The sequence below is a fragment of the Bubalus kerabau genome, chromosome 15 (assembly GCF_029407905.1).
Source record: "Bubalus kerabau isolate K-KA32 ecotype Philippines breed swamp buffalo chromosome 15, PCC_UOA_SB_1v2, whole genome shotgun sequence".
Classification (NCBI taxonomy): Eukaryota; Metazoa; Chordata; class Mammalia; order Artiodactyla; family Bovidae; genus Bubalus; species Bubalus kerabau.
In genome coordinates, this window is record NC_073638.1 from 77,224,217 (window position 1) to 77,241,114 (window position 16,898).

Here is a 16,898-nt window from a genome sequence, read left to right on the forward strand (position 1 = left end):
TCCGCCAGATGCCAAGATGCCATCGTAACAACGCAGGTAAAGAAAGGAAAGCTCTCCTTGACTCCCTCTTCCTTTAAAATGTCAAAATCCAAAGAAACAACTCCTTCTTACCTGCCAGGACCCTGTTAACAGAAGAGTGAGTAGCCAAGCCAGGCTGTCCACGTTCATGAAAAATCCCAGCATAAGGCAAGTATTCAGGCAGCAAGAAACGCCTGTAAGAAGGAATCGCGTGTTAAAAGCCTACTATCTTAAAACAAAGGACATACACCATCTACCAACCCTCAATCAAAGATAAGGGATCCACTAAGCCTAGGAATCCATAGAAACCTAGAGCAGAGTGAAATTTCTAAGACACATCCCTTAACACATGTCACATCTTCTTCCTGGATCGTGCTTCTAAGGTTTCCTGGGGCTTCTTTTCTTGGGGGGGATGGCGGGTGGGAGGCCTCCTATTCTTGAACAGGATGCTCCCAATGCCACTTTTCTATGCCTTTTCATTGTGGTTAATCATCTCCTGGGAAGTTTTTAGGTGGCAGGGCTTGACTATAGGCTCCCTAGGACATAATTCCAGATATGGACAATCCAGACCAGGAAGTAGGTTTAAAAATCCCAGTCTCTCATAAAGGCTCCTTTAGAAAAGCCTAGGAGCTGACTACCCGGTTCTTACCTTGGGACAAAGCGTCCAAGCGAAGGTGCAGACATGCGGGCATTGCGAGGAGCTCGGTGCCTGGATCTGTCACCACCGTCCCTGGAGAAAAAGAAAAAGACTACACGTGAGAGAGTCACGAAAGCAGAGTCAGACACCAGCCCCAAAGACAAGACGCCCCAAACCAAAGTCCTACCCTTCAGTGAGGGCCCCGGAGAAATCAGTCATCCCGGTTGCTTACTAACTTGAGTGGCACATTCATATACTGCATTTCTGGAGAACCTCGATTAAAAAATTTATGAGCATTTACTAACAGTTCAGTAAGAAGGAAGATTTTTCTTGGGTTAATGTGGTCTCTGAACTCTGCAGCGTCTGAAACTGAAACCAAGTTTAGATCTTCTAAAGGGATTTAGAATGGATATATATAAACTTTTTGTTTTCTAGATCAAAAGATGAGAGAAACTTCGGCTTTAGAGGATCCTGAAGGAAGAAAAATTCTCCCATCAATTTCATTCAACAACTGATTATCTCTAAATACACCTGTTTAGGTCCGTGGTATGGAAAAATCATTGATATGCAAAAGAAAAACAACACAAGAAAAAGACTAGGCAGTCCTTTTTTTTAGAGACTGAAAAGTTAACAATGATGAAGATGATCAGACAATGCAATCCTAAGCTAGGTCATTTTAGCAAAAAGAAAAAATGTTTAGTGTTTTCTTTACGGTCTGTTAGAATAACAGTAATAACCACCATTATAAAATAGCTACTAAGTCCTAATACAAAGATTATTAATTAATATGTTATTTCATTTAATCTTTTGAGTTTTCCATCAAGAATCATTAGATGTGTGCTACAGATAAGGGACTAAGGACCAGAGAGGGAAATGCCCAAGGTCACATAACTAGTAGGTGGTTGAGATAAGATTCAAGGAAGATCCATCTGACTCTAAAGCCCTGGCTCTTTTCAATACACTTCACTGCTTCCTACAAGAGAAGAGAAGACAGAACCTTCACGTGGCTTAGTTTCCAATGCATGAAAGGAACAATAAGCCAAAGGGCACTGGCTGGACAGAGTAGTTAATTAACTGCTCAATCAACTCTACAAAATAAATGAACCTCTTGAGAGCTTGAATTGGGGTATTTTTCTGAATTCTTCCTTTGGATTATCTTCAACTTAATGAGATAATCTTCAAACTGGCCCTGGAATCAAAGTTAAGACAACAGTTTGGCTTTCAAGGACACTACTGAGAGCCTTACAAATCAGAAATGAAAGCCCAGGAAAATTTTTATATCTTGGTAGAATTGGATGCTGAGCATTTAGAGACAAATCAATATCAGGGATATTGGAAGTTGATCCATTAAAAGTCAGTACTTGGTTTTTATCTTCCCAGAAGAGACAGCATACTGCTGTTTTCTTTAACAGAGTAAATTTCTTTGACTTGAAACTCTACAGATGAAGGGAGGTGCAAGGAAAGAGAGATAAGACCATATGGAAAGTGAAAAGGGGATTATAAAGAACGAGATCAGAAGTTCCTGACCAGTAGACCGCAACTCTGGGGAACCCACAAATTATTATAAGGAGCAGCTTATTATCAAACAAAAAAGGCAGCTCCCAAATTAAGTATATTATTATTTTTCAATATGTAGATTCAAGTTGTGATCAAAGTACCAATTCAGTTAAAAGTACAAGGGAATTCATGACAGCTCCTCACATATTTTACTTATCAATGGGCACTGAGAGTGCAACTAATTATCATGAGAGGAGTTAGAAAATATTTTGAAGTTTTAAGGGTTCTAAGGGGGAAAAAAGGGTCCTAAGCCTCAAAACAGTCAAAAATTAAGTTACAGAAAGAAGCATCATGGGACAAATCCAATTACTTTATTCTACAGCTATGAGAGAGAGCTGGCCTTCCCAGAATCACAACGTGGAGCTGACAATTTACTTCTGAACAAGGGCCAAAGAGCCCTCTCTCTCTGGACAATAAACAGCACTCTATCTGGCATAAGCAGACTTGAAGAGCAGGAAAGGCGGGGGTGGGCAGTGCAGGAGACAGTGGTTGTTGGTTAGTTGCTAAGTCATGTCTGACTCTATTGCAACCTGATAGACCATAGCCTGCCAGGCTCCTCTGTCCGTGGGATTTCCCAGGCAAGAATACTGGAGCGGGTAGACATTCCCTTCTCCAAGGGAACTTCCTGACCCAGGGGTGGAACCTGCATCTCCTGCACTGGCAGGCAAATTCTTCACCACTGAGCCACCAGGGAAGCCCATAGCAGACAGTACAAAACAGCAACTGCCAGAACCCAAACATGACACAGAGCCAGGTGAAAGGACATATGAAGATAACGCAGAAAGATGGACGAACACCGTGGCTGGGAGAAAATGTGGGCTCCTGTGACATATTTCCTATGGCTCTTTTCATTGTTATTAAAACCTAAAAACAATTAACTTCCTTCTGATTCAATTTCTCCTTCCATTTAAAAAAAGAAAGGAGGAAGGAGGACAAAACGTGGTCAGAGATAATGGCTTTATGTTACTTAGAGATTACTGGAAGATATATACAGATGTAACTATATATAACTATATCTTCCAGTAATCTCTGAGTAACATATCATAACAATCTCCTTATAGATATATATATACACACACACATAGAGAGAGAGGAAAATAAGATGCATATACAGGAAAATCAGCTGGCTCAGATACAAGCAGTCTCAGACTGACAGTTACATTACGAACCACAATAAAGGCAATATATTAAGTGATTGGAGATGTATCTAACATTTTGATTAATGACAGGGAAGTCAGAGTTAAATAGCATTTCAATAAAATGTAGAGAAGACTTCAAATTCAAATTGTTGGGCACACCAGCAAAGAAGCAGAAATGACAGAACTGTACACAGACTGATTGGAAAAATGGACCGTGGTGAACACACAAATGAGATGCTGCCTATAGGAAAAAAAAAAAAAAACAAATCACAAAGGCATCTGGGAGAAAATAGCCTGTAACAGTAACAACTCAAACATTTCCTGACTGGAAAAAACTTGAAAACATAAATGAGCAAGGTGGCAAAGGCCAGAATGCCCAACCAGTGGACAAGTTAAGCAGGAAGAGGGCACAAGACCCAGGTTTTCCTGCTGGCACACAAAAAACCTTGACTAAAGGCATGGCTCCAATAAGCGAGAGGTGAAAAGAGCAACTAATGACTCTAGCTGCTAGTTCTTCTATAGTTCAGAAAGGAGAGAAAATTCAAAATAAGGAGCTGAGATGGGGAAACATATTTCATTGTAAAGGTCATTTGCAAAGGCTCGGCGGAGGGGGTGGGTAGAAGTGAGGGGAGAAAGGAAGAGTGGTAAGAGTGTTAAGAAAAGACAAAGAAATTAAAAAAAAAATACTTAACATGTTCAATTCAGAAAACTGCAGACTCTGCCACTCACTTCAGTGCTGATACAAGATCAACATGGAGCAAGACTCCACAAGATGAAGGAGGCAAATTTAGGCAGAGACTGAAGGTTAGAAAATGTTTGCCAGATGAGCAATGCGTGAAAGGTAGACCCAGAGAGGCAGTTCACGGAGGAATATTGGAGGGTGCTAAATACTGGAGACTAACATAACACAAGGGCTTCCCTGGTGGCTCAGAATCCGCCTGCCAATGCAGAAGATGCAGGTTCAATCCCCGGGTCAGGAAGATCCCCCGGAGAAGGAAATGGCAACCCACTCCGGTATTCTTACGTAGAGAATTCCACGGACAGAAGAGCCTGGTGGATGGACTACAGTCTACGGGGTCGCAACACAGTTGGACATGACTTGGCGACTAAACAAGAAGAACAAGGACAATGTAACACAGACCATGCCCTTTTCCAGGATGGGGCGAGGAGGGACTTAAAAAAAACAAAAACAGTGAAGACCCGAGTATGCAAACATGCTGGCACTGCTCCTCTCACTGGAGGACTCTTTCTCACCAGAATCCTTTTCAGGGAAACACCTGAGAAATCCTCATCAATTTCCTCAGCCAGAAGCTGCCTTTAAGCCAGCGGGACAGAAGCTGGCTGAGTTATTAATGGCTTTCCCAGCTGTTGAACTCTGTGCATCTCTGATTAACTCTCAGAGGGGTATTTGGGAAGGAGAGAGAAAAAAAATCAGACTTTCTTATAAAACATTTTATAAGGAAAAAAACACCCTTCAAACAATTAAGCGTCTAAGACGAGTGCCGAATACAAGAAAAAGCAATCTCTGGAACAAGGGAGAAACACAGCAGCTACCCTTGCTAAATGCCTGGGATTAATTGCCTCAGAGAGAGGCTATAATTTAAAGGAATGGAAAACACACCTACAGGCCGCCGTCTGAGTCCTGACCAGACAGGCAGGCTGCCATCACCCTCGTGACAAACAGCTCTGACTCGGGCCTTTGTCAAGGCAGCTCTGGCAGCACAGAGCTCAAAAGGCCATTGTCTTCTTGACAATACACAGTTGACTCTGCTGAAAATCAGACTATTAAAAAAAAAAAACCTGTTTCCCCGAGTTCTTCGGTTTCTACTCAATCTCCAGACAATAGAAGGTGTACTCCATCATTCCTGCCCCTGGATGCACAGAGAGCTTGCCCCAGTCCTTTCCTTACTCGGGTGCTGTTAGTGAGGCTCTAAGGCAATGCACCCCACTCCAGTACTCTTGCTTGGAAAACCCCATGGACGGAGGAGCCTGGTAGGTTGTAGTCCATGGGAGCACCAAGAGTTGGGCTCGACTGAGCGACTTCACTTTCACTTTTCAGTTTCATGCATTGGAGAAGGAAATGGCAACCCACTCCAGTGTTCTTGCCTGGAGAGTCCCAGGGACGGGGGAGCCAGGTGGGGGGCCGTCTATGGGGTCGCACAGAGTCGGACACGACTGACGAGACTTAGCAGCAGTAGCAGCAGTCTCTACTTTGAAGGACTGTGTATGTGTGCCAGGGAGAGATTTCTGGGAGGGAGGCACAGGCCCGGCAGGGATTATTCACAGGGGATACCTAATAGCAGAGGTCTCTTGGAAATGCAGAGCCTTAATTTTTCTCCAAGGAATAGTAATATAACAGATAATTACCACTTACAAATTCTTCTCCTCTCTTATTCTACCTTTAATTTCATCTGCATACATTATGCAAATCCATATTCCTATTGTGCATTTTATATTAAAAAATAAATACATATCTCTAAGTGATAGTTACCCTCCTTTCCCTCTCTTCCCTCGTGGCTGTTTAATTCTTTAAACCCAGACATATTTCATTTTTCTCTTCCCCTAGCATTCCTTATAATAAATATTCATGTGTATTATACTTGCCCAGAAAGAATACTAATTCTAAAGCTGCCAAGCAATATTATATATTTCTAAGCAATAGGAAAGAGCTGGAATCCTCAGGAAAGAGCTGGAATTCAGGCAGGCATATATTTTATAAATATGCTGGGGCTCCACAGGTACCAGATATCCTATTCCTAATCCTCAGGAGGGGAATCTGAACCCTGGTGGTTCAGATGGTAAAGAATCTTTCCTGAAAGGCAGGAGACCTGGGTTCGATCCCTGGGTTAAGAAGATCCTCTGGAGAAGGGAATAGCTACCCACTCGAGTATTCTTGCTTGGAGAATCCCACAGACAGAGGAGCCTGGCGGGTTACAGTCCATGGGGTCACAAAGAGTCAGACACGACTGAGCGACTAACACCTTCACTATCCTCAGGAGGAAGTCTCCCCACTTTGCTGAGACTTCTCAGTATTCTACGTCTGCTGAGTACAAGGGAAATTCTTCTAAGACAGTTAGTTAGCTCCAACAAAGATCCAAGAGCTTTAGGGCTGAAATAAACTTCAGAGATTATCTAATCTGATTTTACAAGATCAGACATTGAGGCCTGGGGTAGGAGAGGGACTTGCCAAAGATCAAATAACAAATCACAGGAGTCCCTAGACGATAGGTGTTAGGCTCTGGGGACCAGCAGGCTCGCACAAGAGATCCTGGTTCCACTCATCGCTGCTCTGGGATAAACTTAGTTCAAAATCGGTTCCAGTGAGAGTAAAAAAGGACTTGGGCAACACTCTGTGTGGAGAAGTAGGAAGTGAGACAGCTCAGCACTCAGGCGGCTCGTCTCCCGGGAACATTCACAAATAGGCCCCTCTCTTAGAAAACACCGAGGCCTCTCACACCCAATACTTAACATGCAGTCCTCATATGTCCTCGTGTGGATTTCGCCCACTGCTTTCTAACTGGTTTTCCTGCAACCGTATACTTGCAACTTGCCTAACCAGTGCTGTCAGAATTCACTGCCTAAAATACATATTGAATAATGGCTGCCCTCAGATAAAAATGAGGTCAAAACTTCTCAGCCAGGCATTCCAGGCCCTCCGCAGCCCAGGTCTTTCTGATCTTCTCGCTCAAACACGCCATTGCTCTGAAAAGTGAAAGTGAAAGTCGCTCAGTCCTGTCTGACTCTTTTCAACCCCGTGGACTGTACAATCCATGGAATTCTCCAGGACAGAATACTGGAGTGGGTAGCCTTTCCCTTCTCCAGCGGATCTTCCCGACCCGGGAATCGAACCGGGGTCTCCTGCAAAGCAGGTGGATTCTTTATCAACTAAGTTATCAGGGAGCAACCTATTGCTTCCATTGCTCTAGCCACGGATCTCTGCAGAGTCTCCAAATAAAGCCTATTAATCTTCTGTGTTTAGGTTTTTGCTTAAGCTACTCCTTTGTCTAGAGCCTCCTTCCCTACTCCCATCCTCCACGTCAATCCATCAGAGTCCTCGGCCGTCTTCACACCCAGCTGAAATCCACGAAGCCTTCTCACATCTCCCCTAGCACCCTCTCCCATGTGCGTTGGTGGTATCGTGGCGAGCATAGCTGCCTTCCCAAGTACTCGCTCCCTTCACACAAAGCTGTCCTGTACTTCAGTTCAGTTCAGTCGCTCAGTAATGTCCGACTCTTTGCGACCCCATGAATCGCAGCACGCCAGGCCTCCCTGTCCATCACCAACTCCCGGAGTTCACTCAGACTCACATCCATCAAGTCAGTCATGCCATCCAGCCATCTCATCCTCTGTTGTCCCCTTCTCCTCCTGCCCCCAATCCCTCCCAGCATCAGAGTCTTTTCCAATGAGTTAGCTCTTCGCATGAGGTGGCCAAAGTACTGGAGTTTCAGCTTTAGCAACATTCCTTCCAAAGAAATCCCAGGGCTGATCTCCTTTAGAATGGACTGGTTGGATCTCCTTGCAGTCCAAGGGACTCTCAAGAGTCTTCTCCAACACCACAGTTCCAAAAAGCATCAATTCTTCGGCACTCAGCCTTCTTCACAGTCCAACTCTCACATCCATACATGACCACAGGAAAAACCATAGCCTTGACTAGACGGACCTTTGTTGGCAAAGTAATGTCTCTGCTTTTGAATATGCTATCTAGGTTGGTCATAACTTTCCTTCCAAGAAGTAAGCGTCTTTTAATTTCATGGCTGCAGTCACCATCTGCAGTGATTTTGGAGCCCAAAAAAATAAAGTCTGACACTTCAGGGGTACCTTATTACAGTCTGTTATAAGATACTATGTAAAGATCTGATCACTCGAAGGTTTAAAACTCTTCAGTGACTCCCTCTCACCTACAGGGTAAAGGTCACCTCCTTTGCAAGGCACCTGAGACGTCCCAAGATCTGGCGCCACTCTAACTCCCGGGCTCATCTCCTGCCGTATCTTGGACTTGACAACCTGCCCATACTTGTCAACAAGGGAACCCCTGACAGACTCCAGAAGGTTTCATGTTTCTATGACTGTGCATTTATTTGCCTTTCTTCTAAGTATATCGGGAGGAAAAGTCCTATTTTAAGGCATATACTTTGTCGTTTATAAACCCACCCTGTAAAAACAAGCAACCATCACAAAAATCAATTATATGAAATTATTTAATACTTTGGTGAAAAAAAGGAAGTGAACAGTTTCTTATCTCATCTCAGTTTAAGGCCTGCTTCCATGTAACACCACCACTGGGTAAGTCTCCTAGGGTGCCTGACTTGACTGCTTTGGCAGGTTCCAGTCAGTAAAGAGAACAGTCACTTTACAGCGTCTTCCCTCACAGTTTCTCTTGCACTACTGATATCAAAGAGTTTACAGTCTGTAAGTCAAAGGGAGAGAAAAGGCAGCCTCATTTCAAAATGAATAGACAACTTTTTCTACTGAAGGTTCACCCTTTCCTTTCTTGGCTACAAGTCACGCATTTGTTATTAGCAGTCACCGACTCCCACGGGAGTCCTGGAAATCTGGCGCACAGAGAGAGGACACATGGCTTCACTCGACTGCAATGCCTAGCCCCGAAACTGGACACGAGCTTGCGGGCCTCACAGAGCTATCAGGACTTCACCTGCAGACGCAAGATGAGAGCAGCATGACTGGTTTTCTAACGTATTTTCTTGGTGTGACTTAATTAAATTTTAGTCACGGCAAAAGGGCAGATGAAGAATATTAAATTTCGAACTATAAACGCAAGTAACTTCTCCTACGCCACACCCAATCAGACGGCAGAGCTGAGTGACAGCCTTCAGAACCCTCCTCAGCTATGTTATATACTAAGAAGACCTTTTGATGACTTCCTTGCTAGAACTTCCCCGCGTCTTGCGAGGGGAACACGAAAGCCCGCAGGTTGAGGCTCCTCTGCACGAATGGACACGGTAAGGCGACAAACACATCATGCCAAACCGAGGACCCAGCACCCATCCTGAGCTCTCAGAAACGACTGTCAATCATTTCACAAGGAAACGGTCTGGTGTATTTGCTCACAGCACGGATTTCTAGGTAAAAGGAGACCAAATACAACCAGATATATTGGAATAGTTAATAAAATACATGCAACAGACTTAAAGAAACTTCATCTTAAGGCTGAAAGACTAGGATTTCTCACTGAGATGTTTTCCCAAAGTACAGCCCAGTGTCACAACTGTGAATGAACGACTATTTCTCTCTGTGCTGGCAGCAACTCTTAAGAAGTTGAATATAATTTCCCAGTGTTGGGAGATATTTGTGACTGATCTAATCTGAAGCTTCTCCAGTTCTGACTGTCATTAGCACAGGGTATCTTTGCCTTTAAGGCAAAGTAGTTACAAAAAGAGGCAAGAATCAGGAGATGATTCTGGGACTGTAATTACATTTAGAATAACAGATAAAATGAGGAAGAGGAGCTGAGGATAGTTAAAACTACAGTCATAAAGTCACAGACACCACGTCTTCTGCAGGACTTAGGAACTACGGGAACAGAGAGCTCAACCTGGGCTTCACAGAAGCCTCTCTCCATCTTTTTCCAAAGGGGTGGTGAAAATAAAAATGTGAGTTTTCCTTCAGCTTCTTTGCCATCTACATTCTAGTGGGTGGTCTGAGCTCAGAAGCAGGCAGACAGCAGGGTCAGGGGCAACCACATCCTGCCCCTGCTTGTGAGCATCTTTATGCAAAGACAGATGCTGAGGGCTTCAGGACAGACCTCCTGACAGCAGGTTTCTGGATGTCCTGTTTGTGCATTCTGACAAACAGGGGGTGCCTGCAGCCTCAGTCCTTGCCGCAGACAGAGACGAATGGTAGGAGAAAATGCGTGCCTGGGAAGATGGCCATCAATCCAAATGACAAAGAATGGAAAATTTAACCTGACGTTGACCAACCTTCAAAGCTATCCCCCACGAGCGATAAATCTAGACAGTCTTGTTCCCCCAGCAAGCTCATGGAGCTAGGACTCAAATATGGTTGTACATCATTTTTAAAGGGTTTTACATCTGCAGGACAATAAAGTCAGACACTAAATATGTTTGCTCCTGATCTCTAATCTTAGATATGCCTGATTTTGGTCAAGCTTCAGTATCCTTACTTTAAAAAAACCACACTGAAAGGAACTACTATCTCAGAGGGTTATTATAACCAGTAAACTAGATTGTTAAATATACAATGTTATGTCTGTTATTAATTAGTGTACATGAAAAATATGGTAGCTGACTGATCCCTTTCATTAGATGGAAGAGTAAGGAGAACCAGAACAGAAGGGATGTGGGGAATGGCTCCCTCTGTCTTTTGAGGCCACTATACACCTAGATGGGACACGCTGGAGAAAGGCAAAATGATCTCCGACTCTGCAAATGGGAGGAGAGAGAAGAGGTCATGCTGGAGGGGCAGAGGCAGGCATGCACTGTGCTGGGAAGGCGAGGAAGCCCAGCAGGGCAGTGTCTCTGAATGGTATTCTAAGTGCTAGGAGGATCCCAGGCCACACCTAACTTACCTGCGCCTCTGTACTTGAAAGAACTATAAATTACAGGTGTACCTTCCCTTCTGGTTGAGGAAAAGGATTAGGGAAAGAAATTAAAAGGCACAGTCCCTAACTCTCTCACCCTGTCCCCTCTCAGAGCCCCTGGAGACTAACAAAGGGGCAAGCCCAAGCAGCCCTCGGCCTACAGCAGGGGAAGAGGGTGGGGAAGGAGAGGACGCACGAGCACACGGTAACCGGGCCTCGAGCAGCCAGCAGTGTCCTGCACGAGAAGGCCTGGACAGCTAACACTGAGGTGACTGACCCACAGCTGCTCTTAAAAAACAAGATTACGGTCTGCTCCAGCCCCCAAAGGAAGGCAAACACCAGGGGAGGGGCTTTTGGAGGGACTGGAGAGAAACCAGTCCACTGTCACTAACCAGGGAGCCGTGTGAGACCCCAAGGGAAAACAACAGCTAAGTCAGTGCATGAAAGGTGAAGAAGGCCATGCTGAAGCCGGGGGCAGCGAGGGCACAGGGGGGCTGTGGGGAGCACGAGGAGGAGGCAGTCTGACACAGGGAAATGGGGGAGGAAGGGGAGAGGGAGGAGGCGGAACAGAAGGAAGAGAAGGCAAGGTGGGAGCAGAACGTTTTAAACTAACCCAGAACTCCACTGTGAAGGACAAGTCACGAGGCAAGATACAGCTCAAAGGCACAAGCCCCACGTTTCACCACGGCGAAGAGCTAACAGCCTTCCACACGCGCGTCGAGAGAGGGCTCTGCAGGACTCCCAGGGCTCCACGGGATTACCGAGGCTTCTCAGCAGCCCTGAGTCCTGGCAGCCTTGGCCTTGTACGCTGAGACTGCGTCGCTGAATAGCCCCCGGGGCTGGAAAAACACTCATTTCGGCAAGGGAACAAATCTCCCTACAGGCGTCTGCCTGGCTAAAGGCGGACTGGAGACCGTCCCTTCACTGCTGGGCCCACACCGCCCGCCCCCCAAGCAGGGACTTAAGCCAGGAGGACACATGCCGAGAGTCCCAGAGCGGCTGCGCCCTTCTTGCCCCGCCGCCTCTCCTCCGTTTGCCACAGCACAGCTGTTTCAGGGCATCCTTGCATTTCCTTCACATTTCCATCTTCCGCAGACAAATGAACCTCCCACTGAGTGTTCCTTCTGCCTCTAAGTACACAGTTGCTTGCTTGTTTAAGGATTGAATCACGAGGGCAAATTGGTACGATGGGTGTCCCCATCTTCTTGGTCCTTGGAGGCAAAGATATTTCTCAAACACCTTAAAGCTTCACTGCAAGATGGCTCCTGGGGAACTATCCATTCAGCTCACAAAAGAAGGCAGAAGGGAGGCAGGAACTCTCAAGATCCCAGACTTGACCAGGCCATGTCAAGATGAACGGGAAGAAAAAGGAAGATGACTGACAGGCTGTCCTGTTCCAGTACTGGCAGCAAAAGAAGATGCTCAACCATCCTTCTCTCTTTCTTATTTTGTATGTTTTGAGAAAATCAAAATGTAGGAATCAAAGCAAGAGCCAAATGTCCAATTTGATACGAGCCAGGAAAACTCAGTTTCAGGATGGAAAGAAACACAAGAGGTGGCTAGAAAGGTCAGGCATGGCAGCTGAGAGATTGTAAAACCCGGCAGCCACACTGCGGAGCTTGACCCCACAGCCCAGGGCTGACACTGCTCCTTCAGTTCAACCCTGTAACCCAGCTGACCACTCGAAGAGGCTCGAAGATGGAGGAAATACCTCTCAACCCCCATATTAATCTGACAGGCCATCTCCAAAGGATCCTTGCTAGGGGTGGAGAGAGACAGGACACTGAGAGGCAAGGGACCAGGACCTCAAAGAAGCAGTGTGATCGAGGGTGTAAAAGAATTCTGTCTCCTGGGGAAATTCAAGACTTTTATTTTTAATCTCTATATCCACTTTTTTGTAAGAGAAAAAAACACCAACCCTCCTGCCTCCTGGATGGTGTGAAGTCAGTCCACATGAAGCATTTCCACAGTCACTGTTCATGCAAAAGGGAAGTAGAAATGTTGCCTGAAGTGCAGCGGCCCATCTTCTCCCAGCCCGGCCTGGGCCCCGTGGGCTGTCTCTTCCCCCAGGCGCCAGGCAATCAGCAGTGCACTGGCCAGAGGTGGGGAGTGCCCTGGGCATTTTAACCCTCTGTCCCTCACCCCATGCTACTGCTCGTAAGTAACAACTTAGGGGTGTGAAGCCAGAATGTCAACCACTGTTGCTCGGACAGTGGCCAACTTGGAAGTACTCATGACTTGGGAGGAGGGGGAAGAAAGCAAGCTGAACAGATACTTACTCAAAGTCCTCAAACTCCAAGTCGGTTCCCTCCACGGATGGACCCTGGTTGTCTGAGGAAGAGGAGGAGGTGGAGGAACGGAGGCGGTTCTGCTGGTAGCGCATGGAGCGCTGGCGGATACTGTCTCTCCGTGACAGGTACTGGATCATTCTCTGGGCATAGTATGCAGCAGGAGATAATCTGAGAGAGACAGAGAGGAACAAACACAAACTAGCACTAATGCGGGGAGCACTGCGCAAGACAGTAAGTCCAGCTCTCCCGTCACATCTCCCTGAAAGCCAGGAAGCCCAGCTCTCCCTCACATCTCCTTGCCGAGGCGAACTCCGGGGACACAAAAGACAAAGGGCATGTAACTCCCCAGGAGGTTTGTGCTGCAGCGTGCTTAACAGACTGCCTTATCTTGGAACAGAAATACTGGTGGCTAAAGAGGCTGTGTAATCAGCCATCATCTGATCAACAGCTGCCCCCTCCCACGAGTTTAACACTGGACTTTCCTTTTTTAGTTTCTCAAGGGACCTCTTTTAAACTTCTCAGGGTGCCCTTTATAAAGACTCGCAGCTTTCCCCTAATCGTCCATACTCAAAATGTAAGACACCAAAGGGACTGCAGCTTCTTCCACTTTCCAAACGAGAGAACAGGCTGAGAGACAGTGAACCCAGGACGACTGAAGAAGGCATCTTCAGGCGTCCCCTTCACCAGGATTCCTTTCTTCTCCAACAAACATCTATAGTTCCAGAACTGTCCTAGTTCCTTAGGATTATCTCTTTGAACTTCTTATCTCTCCTTTACAGATTATCCAGATATTTTAACACAGAGAAGATATTCAGGATAGAGACAGTACAATATACTCAGGAGAAACACAAAATCTGAAAGATTCGTCTATTTCTTCAGACAGAGCATCAGAGGCTACATGGGCACTGAGCAACACAGACGACAACAGTCACTCTCCTCCCTACGGTGGCTGCTCTCATCTAGACAGACCTGCATTCTGACCGTGGGGTCAGCACCTTCATATTCCTCCCTTACGATGGCTGCTCTCATCTAGACAGACCTGCATTCTGACCGTGGGGTCAGCACCTTCATATTCCTCCCTTACGATGGCTGCTCTCATCTAGACAGACCTGCATTCTGACCGTGGGGTCAGCACCTTCATATTCCTCCCTTACGATGGCCGCTCTCATCTAGACAGACCTGCATTCTGACCCTGGGTCAGCACCTTCATACTCCATGAAAATATCCATGTCCTATACAATTTGCATAGTCCCTTCTTTCTCAAGTTTTTCCTCTTTCACAACACATATAATTTGAGGCTGTGAATTGAGAAAGTGAGAGTAGACCAATATCAGAAAAATGCTTTATATATATCTTAAGTGGATACTAAGCAATTTCAAGACTTAAAACCTGCCCAAGGCACATACACTTCGATTCAGCAATTCCATTAGTGATTTTATCCCACAGAAACACACAAGGATATTGAAGATAAATATATAAATTGTTGGCATTAGTGAAAAATCAGAAACACCTCAAATGTCCATCAAAAGATTAAATAAATTATACCTATACAAAGAAACACTATGTAATAGTTGAAAAGAAAAAGTTATCCCTACATATGCACAACAAAAGCCCTCTAAAATAAAACTTTATGTATGATGTATGTGTGTGTGTATATATATACACACACACACACACACAGATATATATATTTCTGTAATTAGAACAAAAATAAAACACAGCAATCCTGATGAGGATTCCCAGGGACCTTAACTTCTACAATGCTTGAATATAAAAGGAAAAAAAGCATCTTCTTTAACAACGGAACTCTGGAAAAACTGATTGAGAATGGAAAAAGAAATACTTATATCCAAATGGTAGGAAAAGTATTTACAAACATCTTGCTGCCTGATCTTTCATTACTCCTAGACAAAGTAAGACCCTGGGCAAATCCTCAGTAAATCTACTCACTCAGACCAAAGAAGATCCTGCAGTTAACAAGAAATAAGGTTGCCTCAGAAATGACTGCCATCCCAGGTGGTGCCCTTCTGACCAGCCATCCAACAGACTTCCAAGGAGGCCAGGACACAGTCTTTGGAACTCAGAAGGCTGTGTTACGGAACAACATGCTGCCTTTGGTGCCTCTGATTCCAAATTATCTTTATATACTAGGTGGGCATGGAAGGTACAAAAGCCTTGGCCGAGATCATCAGAGTGTAAGAATTAACATCTCAACTTGTGGGACATTCATTGTCTCTTTGGGCACCTGGTACCATGCGTTTGGTGAGGATGAATCAAGAACCCTACATTTTCAACAGACAGAAGTCAATACTGTCTCTACCAAATACAGAGAAATCTGCCAGCAGAAATCAACTGCTGTTGGTTAAATTCTCAAGTTAATCAGACTAGAAAGGAATGAAAAACTGAAGTTTAAAGAAAAAATAAAGTTTTAAGACGAGAATGAAGATTCTTTTTTTAGAAATGATACTGAGAAGTGACCACAAAAACACTTGTTCCTCAGTTGTCAACCTACCCTAATGGAAAACTCATATTAAGGTGAGAGAGGTAGAAATAATGCTGATGCTAACAATAATTAAATAAAGACTGTCCTTTTATGTAGGGGTAAAAATTCAGCACTAAGTAACCTCAATTGTTTAATTTCACCATTGAACAGCAATTCCCTAAGCTATGAAACTATGCATCAGTGGTAAAGAAAAATACTCTTGGCACAAGTCTTAAGTAGAAGTATATCCTAGTCTTGTCTTTTTAGGTATCCAAGAGAAGCTAAGGATCTGAATGCTGAGATGTCTCATAAAGGTTCTGATCTATACATATTATGCAGGGTGAAGTCTAAGAGGAAAAAGAAATTAAAAAGCTAATAATGAGGTAACAATCATCCTTCTACTTGAGAGCTTGATAATTATCAAACTCTAAAAATGTTCCAAGTGAATATTTTAAATAACTCAAGTTTTCTTCAAGGAAGAATACTACCCCCCTTGAAAAAAAACCTACTTTACGTTTAAAGGGAAAAATGTAAAAATACAAACACCATAAAGCCTGGTGTTTCTGTGATAAAGATCTGAGTAGGAATAAACAACAAGTTTATTACATGAAAGGGGGACAAGTAATGGTCTTTATGAATCACTGTTAAACTTTGTCAGGTTAAAAACTCTGGGGTTGAGATTCCCACTACTGTCCTTAAAAAAAAAACAAAAAAAAAAAAACAACACTGTTTCACAGCAAGAAGTTCTCTCAGTGTTTCAAAGAAACTGGTGTACCCAAAACAATTCCTTCTCTTACTGAGGGCTTATCATTTTCAAATATGACTACAGACTAACTTCTTTGTTTCAGTCTTTGTCAGAGTTGTCTACCCGTTTTAAAATCATAAACCCCCAGTTCCCTGACCCTTGGATCGGCTATTCCTGGGGTATGGAAAAGGAAGTAACAGGATGGTGGGGAATCTTTTCATTAGTGTCCTAGAAAGAATGCTCAGAATCATGACGTAACTGTGGTAACAACGAAATCGTTCAATATCCTTGAAATCAACTTGGTCTAAAGGTTCCAATCCTGACTTGAAATTCTTGATCTACAGCAAAGCTCACTTAGCCTTTTCCGACCCACATTGTTACCTTCAACCCCACCATTATAAACTACCCTCTTCTTTTGGCAAAACTTCCCAGTGTGTGTTCTGGAGTTGCTTAAAGAATGTGCAGGTTATC

General features: G+C 44.5%; 1 protein-coding gene across 9 annotated transcripts in view; it reads right to left on the bottom strand.

The window, feature by feature from the left end:
- Window positions 1–16,898, bottom strand: part of AMBRA1 (autophagy and beclin 1 regulator 1) — a 173,684-nt gene that overhangs the window by 90,564 nt on the left and 66,222 nt on the right. For 7 of the 9 annotated variants that reach the window (XM_055546997.1, XM_055546994.1, XM_055547001.1 and 4 more), the window contains 3 exons: window positions 13,189–13,368; window positions 668–748; window positions 112–212 (listed from right to left, as the gene is read on the bottom strand). In XM_055546997.1, the coding sequence (XP_055402972.1) occupies window positions 112–212; window positions 668–748; window positions 13,189–13,368 (362 nt within the window). The remainder of the gene's footprint in view (window positions 1–111; window positions 213–667; window positions 749–13,188; window positions 13,369–16,898) is intronic. The other 2 variants (XM_055546998.1, XM_055547002.1) reach the window with 1 other exon arrangement.